The 10,268-nt window shown below is 34.6% G+C and overlaps 1 protein-coding gene across 1 annotated transcript; it reads left to right on the top strand.

The window, feature by feature from the left end:
- Window positions 1–234: 234 nt before the first annotated feature.
- Window positions 235–9,999, top strand: LOC114878200 (PAX-interacting protein 1-like). The gene is made up of 9 exons (XM_029191719.2): window positions 235–494; window positions 992–1,176; window positions 1,335–3,799; window positions 4,494–4,938; window positions 7,076–7,260; window positions 7,354–7,595; window positions 7,964–8,233; window positions 9,094–9,298; window positions 9,797–9,999. Exons 1-9 carry the CDS (start codon window positions 399–401, stop codon window positions 9,862–9,864), a joined length of 4,161 nt encoding a protein of 1,386 aa, XP_029047552.2. The 5' UTR covers window positions 235–398; the 3' UTR covers window positions 9,865–9,999.
- The last annotated feature ends 269 nt before the right edge of the window (window positions 10,000–10,268 follow it).

Genomic DNA, 10,268 nt, shown 5'->3' with positions numbered 1-10,268 from the left:
TTAAACTAATTCATAATTAAATAAAATACAATTAACAAACATTTGTTTTGCACATTTCATTTCAATTATACTATATTTTCAGGTTTAGTAATAAAATTACAGTTATATTATAATTATTTTAATATATTTTTAAACTTTTTTAACGGGAATGTTCCATGAATTATTCCAATCGTTTTCGACGTTTAAATCGAGCGCACTCGAAGCTTTCGATATATATCGAGCGCACTGTGCAATCGTTTAGCTATGAAGTAGCTACATAACCTTGCGATCATAATAATAACAAAAGCGTCGCGGCTGAGTTTTGTTATCAAATATTGTGTGTGCTAAAGTTCTGTTCCAATAAACGCACTGTTCTGTTGTGATGTGGAAAACGTGATTTTGTCTATAATTTTCAAAGGATGGGCGACATAAGGGCCGGCCTCGAGGAATTAAAATTCGACGGGGCCCTTTTCGCCGATGTTAAATACTACGTCAGCGGCGAAGGTGATCCCAAGGTATGCCACTTTACCGTTTCCCGCGTTTTTTCTTTTGTCGCTAATATAATGTCATTAATTTTATAACTGATGTTATTATAATGCAGCTATTAGAAATTATAATTTGTTCACGATTATTTGAATTTAATCGTGATACATGCGAAAGAGGTTATAAAATGGAGTCAAATTTAACAGACTGTAGCTGCTGTGTAAAGATAATCTGAAATCTTTTAAAAATTTGAATAATAATACTTATGTTTTAATACATAATCTATCCGTGTAACTGATTAATTACAGTTGAATATTATTTATAATGAGTAATTAAAATATAAAAGATTTGAGAATTTTAAGTAATTAATGTTTTTTAAATAAATAAATATTTACTGGATGTATTACAATTTTGTATATATCAACATAACTTTTAAAAATAGAAACTTATTGATAATCGCGTTAATCCATGCCTATAATTCCTGAGCAGAGAACAATATCGGAACAAATATTTTTTTAACTGTTTACAGATCTTAAATTTACTACAAGAAGGAGGAGCAGAAAGATCAAATTATTTTAGTGATTTTGTTACACATTTAATAGCAGGCTATGATGCATTGGAAAATGATATATCTGCTGCAAAGGATATATATGAAATACCAGCAGTTACGCAGAATTGGATTTTATATTCTGTCAGATGCAATAAACTTTTACCGTATCCTAATCTATACAATTTTTAATTTATTGAAAACATTATTATTTCAATATGATCAGTTAATTTATTTTTTTTTTAATAGAAATAATTAGCTTTTGTATTCGTATTATTTTCATAGTATAAAATGATTAATTTCCTTAGCAATATTACTAATATAGATCACACTATTTTTCACCTGAAGATTCACAGTTATTTTCAAATGTAAGAGCATGCATATCTCAAATAAGCCGTGCAGATAGTAAAAGCTTGTGGGCAATGATCACCTTTCAGGGTGGTAAATGTCAATTACAGTTAGACCGGTATTGTACACATTTAATTACCGGAAAAGCTACTGGATTGAAATATGAAACTGCAATAAGGCATCCTATTCAAATTGTAACACCAGATTGGGTAACAGAATGTTGTAGGAAAGGAACAATCGTAAATGAAGTGGAATACCATCCAAGACTTTTAATATATTCGAATAGTTCAACAGCTTTGATTACTGGTTTTATGGATGAAGATACAGAAAATAGTACTGCACAAGAAGAACAAGATAGAACTAAAGCCATGTTGGAACAACTTAAGCAACGCATGCCCTGGAATCAACCAAGTCCACCTGTATCTTCCAATACCTCACATAATTTGAACACTGCTAATGCAACCGTTACGACCGTTCCTTATCCAACTAATGCTCCAAATAGTGTTAATACCCAACAACAGCATGTTTTACGACCAATTGCAACCACTGGTTTATCTAATTCATCTACAGTCTCGTCTTCTGCATCTGAGCAAAATGTTAATCAGACTAATTGGCTGCCACAAACTTCTCAGCAAAATAATGTTGCTCAAATGAAACCTGTGCCAACACAGTTGCAACAGCAACAACAACAACAATCCGAATTATCTCCTCAACAACCGCCACAGCAGCAACAAATAAACGTACAACAACATTCATTATTGCAACAACAGCAGCAGCAGCAATTGAACCAACAGCAGCAACAGCAACTATCACAACAGCTCACACAACATCAACAATTACAACAACAAACATACACTCAGCAACAACTTATAAGTCAACAACAATCTCCACAATTAGCGTCTCAACAACAGCTCATAAATACACAACAGCCACTCACACAGCAGTCACTCATACCACAACAACAACAACAAATCAACTCACAAATACCTCAACATCAAATATCATCTCCTCAACAACTACTAACACAACAAAAACAATTAAATCAACATCAGATACTTTCACAGCAACAAATCAATCAACCACAACATTTACCACAACCACAACAGATTACTACTCAACAACAATTAGTTCAACAACAACAAGTGCAATTAACGCCACAGCAACAACAACAGATAGTTTTGCAGCAGCAACAACTTCCTACACAGCAGCAGATTGGAGCACAACCGCATCCATTAAATCAACAACAAGCTCCTCCGCAGCAACTTACATCTGAACAACGACAGCTCATCTTATTACAACAGCAACAACAGCAGCAACAAAAAATTCAACAGATTTCACAGCAGTTGCAACAATCCGCACCTCAGGGTTCACAGCAGTTCGTTATAAGAGACGGGCAATTACAGCAGCAGCCTCAAAATCAACAATTAATGGGACCGAATCAACAAGGTTTTATCGTACAAAGAGATTCTCAGTGGCAACAGCAACAGTATCATATGCAGGTACAACGACAACAGCAGCAACAAAGACCGAGTGGACAATGGACCCAACAGCCGCCCCAACCACCGAGACAATTGATTCAATTAGATGCACAAACTCATCAACAGCTGCAGCAAATGGATCCTCAACAGAGGGCTCAGTTTATTCAAAAGATTCAAAAACAAAGAAACTTATTGCTACAGAGACAAATGCAAAATCGCCAAGCACAGCAGGGAGCGCATATCGCTGTTATAAGAAGCCCAGGGAAGCCCGTACAGCCGGGTGGTTTACAGTGGGTCCAGCAACCGCAGTTGCCAATGATAGGGCCACAAATTGCCCAAACGCCGGGCCAGAAACCGGTGCATCCAGGAGTTCAGCCACCAGCTTTAACGCCAATCAATTCTTCTAATCAGGTGATCGTGCAGACCAGGCAAAACGTGCAGGGTCCTCAAACCGGTCAACCTGGCCAGCCGTTCCAGCAAGCTCAACCTTTAACACCGCAGCATATAGCGCAATTACATATGCAGAAGCAGCAACAGATGGCCAGGCTACAACAGTTGCAACACCTACAGCAACAACAGCAGCAGCAGCAGCAACAACAACAGCAACAAGGTGCACAGCCAGAGCCACCATTGACTTCTTTGCCAAATAACGCTCAGATACCACCAGATCAACAGTTGGTCGTAAATGCAAAAACGAAAACCGCCTTGGCAAACATGCTGACGAATAGATTACAAGGTAGTGCGACCGAAGGTAGCGCAGCCGGTCAGTTAAGACTAATGACTGCCCAACACAGACCACCACCCCCACCGTCTCAGGACCCGCAGCTCCTTGCTGCCTACCAACGGAGAGCTGTTGGAAACATCGCAAACGGGACATCACCGGGAGCCCCGATTAAGATGCAGTACGCTCCGGTGATGCCTCAAGCTAAGGCCCAGTTCTACGGTCACAATCCAAACCTAAAACGTACGCTTTTATACAGTTTTTTCAAAGCTGTTACTTTATCCTTTCTCTGTATCTCTTTTAGGCCCTACAGCAGATTCTAAGGCAGTGATGGGCAACATTTGCACTCGCGGGCACTGATGCAGGCGCTGTATTTGTCTGATTGGCCTAGCTTGTGAACTTTTTGGCAGACACTTGATCTGCCCATCACTGATCTAAGGAGTTATTAAATACCATTCAGACTAAGAAAGTTACTTGGAAGGGGGGATGGGCTCAGATCCAAGAGCGAGGAAAGAGGGAAAAATTTCTCCTGGCAAGCTATTGGTATTGGACTAACCCCCTTTTAAGTTACTTGCCTAATCTGAACAGTTCTTTATAAATGCTATGTACTAATTTGAATGAAACTTTGTAGTTGAAAGTTGAAAAAAGGCTGAGGCAGGATTAACCGTCTAACTCTGTCTTGTGAAGTATTGATGATGTACTTTCATTTTATTTTTCCTTACAAGATTAATGAGTTGCTTTAACTATTGAAGGTAAATCAAATAAGTTTCATTAAAATTATTGTACAACACTTTATACAGTTCCCTTGTAAATCAAACTTTCAGTAGGTTATCAAATGTCCTATAAAACAAACTCCTGTCCTGTTCATTCCTCATGTTCATTGTTCGACATCCTCTTCTCATTCACAAATAACTGGATTCGTTACTTGTGTTTCCAGTGCCACCAGATCTGTTTTTGCTAGGTTGTATCTTTGTCATCGTCGAATACGACGTGCAACGTCCGAACGACGTGTCCGTTTGGAAGCAAGTGATCGAAAGACACGGGGGAGAAGTGGAGCCTCAGTACTGCACCCGAGCGACCCATGTGCTCGCGATCACACAGAAACATCCGACGGTGGTGCAGGCACTACGCGAAGGGAAACGTTGCGTCAGTGCTCACTGGCTATCAGATGTTGTCAATAAACAGCAGGTACTACCACCTTGGCACGCGCTGCATTTTCCAACGCCATTCAGCTTGACAGAGCTTCCGTGCGCGAAACAAATTGTATCGTTGTCTGGATTTGAAGGGGAGGAACGCGCGAAAGTGAAGTATATGCTGGAAGCGTTGGGAGCTAAGGTTACCAATTACTTCACCAGGCACAACACTCTCCTCGTTTGCAGAAGGTAGAGACGTTAGTTATGCACCTGTCTTTATTTCTTGATTTACGTTTAAAGTATTTTTTATTACATACAGAAGTCTCGAGGAAAAGAATTCAGGGTACTTTAACTCTAGGACAGTAACATGGTGTCGCTGGTGACATCACTTGCAGTAAATTCATTGGTGATGTTACATTTAATTTTATATGTTATTATTCAAATAATGAACTCCATGTTAATACATAAAAAACTTATGTTACTGTTCTAGGATTAAGTGTACATAGATGATACAAAAATGGCGGGAACTGTTTAAATGTCTCCCCCTGATTTTAATAAGCTTTAGTATGTTAATAGATTACATGTATATGTATGGTTGTTGGCCTAGATGGCCAATGGTTTAAAAGGTATTTAATCCTTAGTTGATATTATTGGATCTGTAATGACCTGCAACTGCTTCAGTTGCTGGTTCTATGGTTGCTAAACTTGTTATTCGTTTCACGTTATTTTATGTAATTAAAAATATAATCCTTTTTTGATATTTCAGCGAAACGTTACCATATCAACTAAAGATTAATATTAAAGTTTCAATGGGTGTATCTGCTTCATTGTAAGAAATGCTCTAAACACTTTGATGGTAGTGTATTTTATGGAATTAGTAATTCTTATACTTTTATATTTTTTTTTGTGTCAAAATAAAGATTACTAAGAGAATTAATTAGCAGTATTCAAGTTGTAAATAAATAATATTAAAAAAATACTAGGATAGAAGGTTATGTATCAAAGTCACGAATGTGATAGCTATTGTCAAAGTGTTAAGTAAAAGATCGATACAATTGTGAACACGTCGCAATGTACTACATAATTGACATAAATCGCTTTCAAACTATTAGCTCAAAATCATATATAGGAAGATTTGCTATAACATGACCCATTAACCTATAAAAGCTCGTTAAAATCTGAAAGCGGAAACTTATATAGGCTGTTCTCCTCATGACTGAAAATACTTAATGAACATATTGAATAAGTAATTATTTTTAAAAAATTTGTATCATATTGTTAGTTACATAGAATTTATGAAAAATAATCGACAGTTTCTTCTTCTATTTATTAATTCAAGGGTGAATTAAACAGTAACCCTGCCTCTTCTTTAAAACCGATTAGAATAGATAAGTAAATAAATCCATTGAGAAATATGAAAAAAAGTATACTTTATAAATTTATTAATCACTTTTTAATGTAATCCTTATATACTCTAATGACACAGTATATTTTTTAATTTTGTTGGAAAACAATTTCTTGCCTTAATATTGCAATATACCACAACTGCATGTTTTATTTCTTTATCTGATTCCCTCGATATTTTTTTAATACAAGAGACTCCATTGATGGCTTCTTGCTATTTAAATTGTATGTGGTTGCGACACCAAGGTAAGAAACTCTGTTTCAATGAAATTTAAAAAGATCGAACGATTGTAAACATATATTGCAATAAATGAGGATTACGTCAAAAAGTGATTAAAAAATTTATAAAATATCTTTTTACGTTTTCCAATTAATTTTATTTATTAATCTTAGAGGGGCAGAGATATTATGTTTCGATCCATCTTCATAAAGTAGTAAACTGATATTACTCCGCTAGATCCCTCACATTTAGAATGCATTATCCTAACCCTCTGTTTTTTAAACTAATTAAAATAATATTATAATCAGCAGATTTTACTTTTTACGAGGGGATCATGAACATCCAAAATGGATACTCATTTTTTCAAAAATTCACGTGTATACATTCACAATGAAATCAGGCCTCCCCGAATTTCCGGGTTCTCGGCCTCTCCCGTAGGCTCCCTCAGGTTCCCGGGTTCCGGGATTTCTGGCCCCCATTGTGGGCTTTCCCTTCCCCGAACTTCCGCCTCTCCCTGTAGACGCTCCCCAGGAGAATGACGAGGTAGGGGAGGAGGCCCATACATATAGGTCGGTGGCAGCCCACCATTTCGGTATAAACGTTTACGCGGCAAAATTTAAATTAATATTTACTTTGTTTTTCGTACTTTTCAGTTATAATACTAAATTTTATACACGATATTTTTGGGTTCTCCTACATCTCTGTTAACTAGTCTGATTATTTATTAACCAATGTCCTCTGATTCAACAATAAACATTTCAGCCTAGACGGTCAGAAATATAAAAAAGCTCGAGAATGGCAAACTGGAGTGGTGAATGCTCAATGGTTAACGGATTTGTTATGCGGACAAATAAACGCTATCCATCAAACGGAAAATCCAAAATATCAACAGTACAGCCTGAGCAATCCTTTCAGATTGGATTATTCCCTAGTACCTCATTTAATGGGTATAGTAGTCTTTGCCAAATCACTTTTCTTTATCTTCTCTCAAATATTTTAAATTGATTAATTCCATTGTATTAAAATGATGTTTCTTTCAGGTGCATGGAAAATGCCGATAAATATTACTCAGGAGTCGTATGATAAAGTGAAACAGGTTGGTCAGGGTCCAAATTCGATACGAAAATACAAGAAGCCACGATTAGATGTACCGTTGCTAAACAAAGACCTACATTTGTTGGGATTAGAGGAACCAATAGTTGTTAGCAATCCTGATCCACCAGCTCCGGATAAACAACCGAGAATATTATTCTCTGGCATTAATCCTAGGAAACATGCAAAGGTAATGTTCAATATGCTGATGCGGTACAATCCTTGCAAACCTCAGTTTTGGGTAAACTTCCAACAAAATTATATCAAACTGCCAACTAAAGTTATCTGTTTTGTTTTGACTAAAAATTACGTATTTGCTGGATTTTTAGTATACAGGAAGATGTTAGTAACTGGAATGGGCTATGTTTTTAAAACAATTAAAGTTCAGTGGTATAAGAAGATTTATCTTTCTATGACTTCAATTTTTTAATAACTGTACCGGTGTAGAAAATATGCAAATGCACACTTATTTGGATGGGACTGTATATTATTTTTTATGTAAATAATAAAGATGACTGAAGTAGTATGATTTACTAACATGATTTATTCGTTTAACAGAGAATTCGAGAATTAGGTGGTGCGCTGGCAGCCAGTTGGCGAGATGCGACACATCTCGTGATGTCAACACCAATGAGAACTGTAAAATTATTGTGTTGTCTGTCACGTTGTAAATATATTGTCACGTTACAGTGGTTACTAGATTGTTCCGCAAGGAACACGTTTTTAGAAGAAAGCGGTTACACGCTTGGGAATCCAGAGTTCGAGAAGAATTTTGGTTGTAATATTGAAAAGGCTTTGGCGAGCCCCAACCGAGGAACAGTACTTAAGGTAATTTTTCTTTATTGTTTCAAGTACATACTTGTTTAACCCTTAAGTACCATGGTCAGATTTGACCTTGTCAAAATTAAACTTCAAAGCTAAGTAACGATAAACGTTATTCAAAGAACTATTTACTATTCTTTGATATTAGAAGTACTTTAACTAAAATATTTTAGAATATTTAAATACTTTTGAAAAACGATATTTTCTTAACTTTAAAATAAAAATGATAAAACACTGTTATTTATACATTCAAAACTGATATTGCATACATATTTCTAAGCCATGGTAGTTACGAGTGAACTTAATTAGTTATTCATAAATATTATCAGATGTCAACGAAACACAAATACAGTACTTAAAATATTTATTTCATCACCTTTAAATTTATATACATGGCACAAATAATTTTAATAGCAATATTATTGATACTTATTTTGTTCAAGATAATAAGCTATTCATTTTTGTAATAAATATGTTTTAATTTATTTTGGAAAGATGTATAACTATATTTTTCCAAAAAATATAACAAGTGTATTGAATTGCTCAAAAATACATTTCTTTAGTACTAATAATAAAAAAGGTATAATGTGCTTAATATTCAAATGATGCAATAAAATTTCCAGTACTTTAAATGTTGAAATTTAAAAACATTATCTTAATACCTTATCGACTGAAAATTTACTAATGAACTTTTGGTCATTAACAGTTATTGAGTGACAAATATTTAATATGTCTTCCATCGTTAATGATTGATCTAAGTTTATTTATTTAATTATAAAACATATTTATCTATGTCATCTGCAAATGGTAGATAAGGTGTTAATAATGCAAGGTTATTAATTTGATAAGTTTTCTTTGTTGAATAGGGTAAAATATTTTATGTTACACCAAGTGTAATACCCTCGCCACCGGCGATGGCAGAAATAATTGAAAGTGCGGGTGGAACGATGGAGAAAACACGAAGATCAATCTCACAGATTCAAGAATTGAATAGTAATAAACTAACTTATGTCATCGTCACTCACGAAAACGATCTTTATCTCCTATCCGATGTTTTACGTGCAAATATCAGTAAGTGGTTCCTTGTCAACCTTCCAATTGATCTTCCAAGAAAAACACAACTATATCATTGTTCAGAAGTATTTGCGCATCCATGCTTTAAGATTTCTAATTTTTGTTATAAATTATTAGAAATCTTTGAATGCAGTTTCATGAAAACCAGTGAAGTTTTTTATGCAATTTGTTAAATTAGAAAAATGTTAAGAATACAGAGCTCTACCATTAATTTTCTTTAACCTGTAATTTCCATTCTCATTATTTATCAATATATTTTAATGGTGCAAGACATTATGCACAATGAATACTGATGAATATTTTAAACATTTAAGAAACTATATAAAAATATTAGTCTTTTTGATTAGTTTTGGATACTTTGTTACTGTAACAAACAAATATTGCCTGTTTGGTGTTTTTCACAATATTGTATATGAGTGGTGATGAGTAGATACTTTTGAGCAATAGTGTATATAAAAAATGATATTTATCTTCTTACGTTAACAATATTTGTAGGTGTGTTCAGTGCAGAAATTGTATTAGGAGCAGTTGCACGACAATACTTCCAAGCAGAACAAGTCTAAACAGAGAGCAGTTTTCAAAACACTGCATTTTAATTCCTGATACGAGCTTACTAAATTCTTAGTAAGCTATTTTGGAGATGACAAATTTTTGCTTACCTTCTTCAATGGGACAATAAAGAGCATAATTTTATGATATAGGAAGAGATATTTTCACTAATAACATTCCAAACCTGTCCTTTCATGATTCACTTTTCAACATAACATATTTTATAGCTGCTTGAAATCAAACAATTTAATAGGATTGTTTTTCAACATATGGATATACTCTTATCAATCATTATCAATCAAGATATATTATTTTAGAATTTTGTAATTATTTTTTTCTACAATACTGTCTCTCTTTAGCTGAATATACTTCTCATCTTTTATCAAATATATAATATACACATATCATTCTAGTTTGT

The sequence above is a fragment of the Osmia bicornis genome, chromosome 6 (assembly GCF_907164935.1).
Source record: "Osmia bicornis bicornis chromosome 6, iOsmBic2.1, whole genome shotgun sequence".
Taxonomy (NCBI): Eukaryota; Metazoa; Arthropoda; class Insecta; order Hymenoptera; family Megachilidae; genus Osmia; species Osmia bicornis.
Note: the sequence above shows the minus strand (reverse complement) of the source record. Positions and strands in the feature narration are given on the sequence as shown.

What these genes read in the sequence shown, in the direction of transcription:
- LOC114878200 (XM_029191719.2), top strand. Translation starts at nt 399, where the DNA reads ATGGGCGACATAAGGGCCGGCCTCGAGGAATTAAAATTCGACGGGGCC. An exon ending in GCGGCGAAGGTGATCCCAAG is followed by an intron (nt 495 to 991) that starts GTATGCCACTTT and finishes AACTGTTTACAG; the next exon opens with ATCTTAAATTTACTACAAGA. An exon ending in TGTTTTACGTGCAAATATCA is followed by an intron (nt 9,299 to 9,796) that starts GTAAGTGGTTCC and finishes CAATATTTGTAG; the next exon opens with GTGTGTTCAGTGCAGAAATT.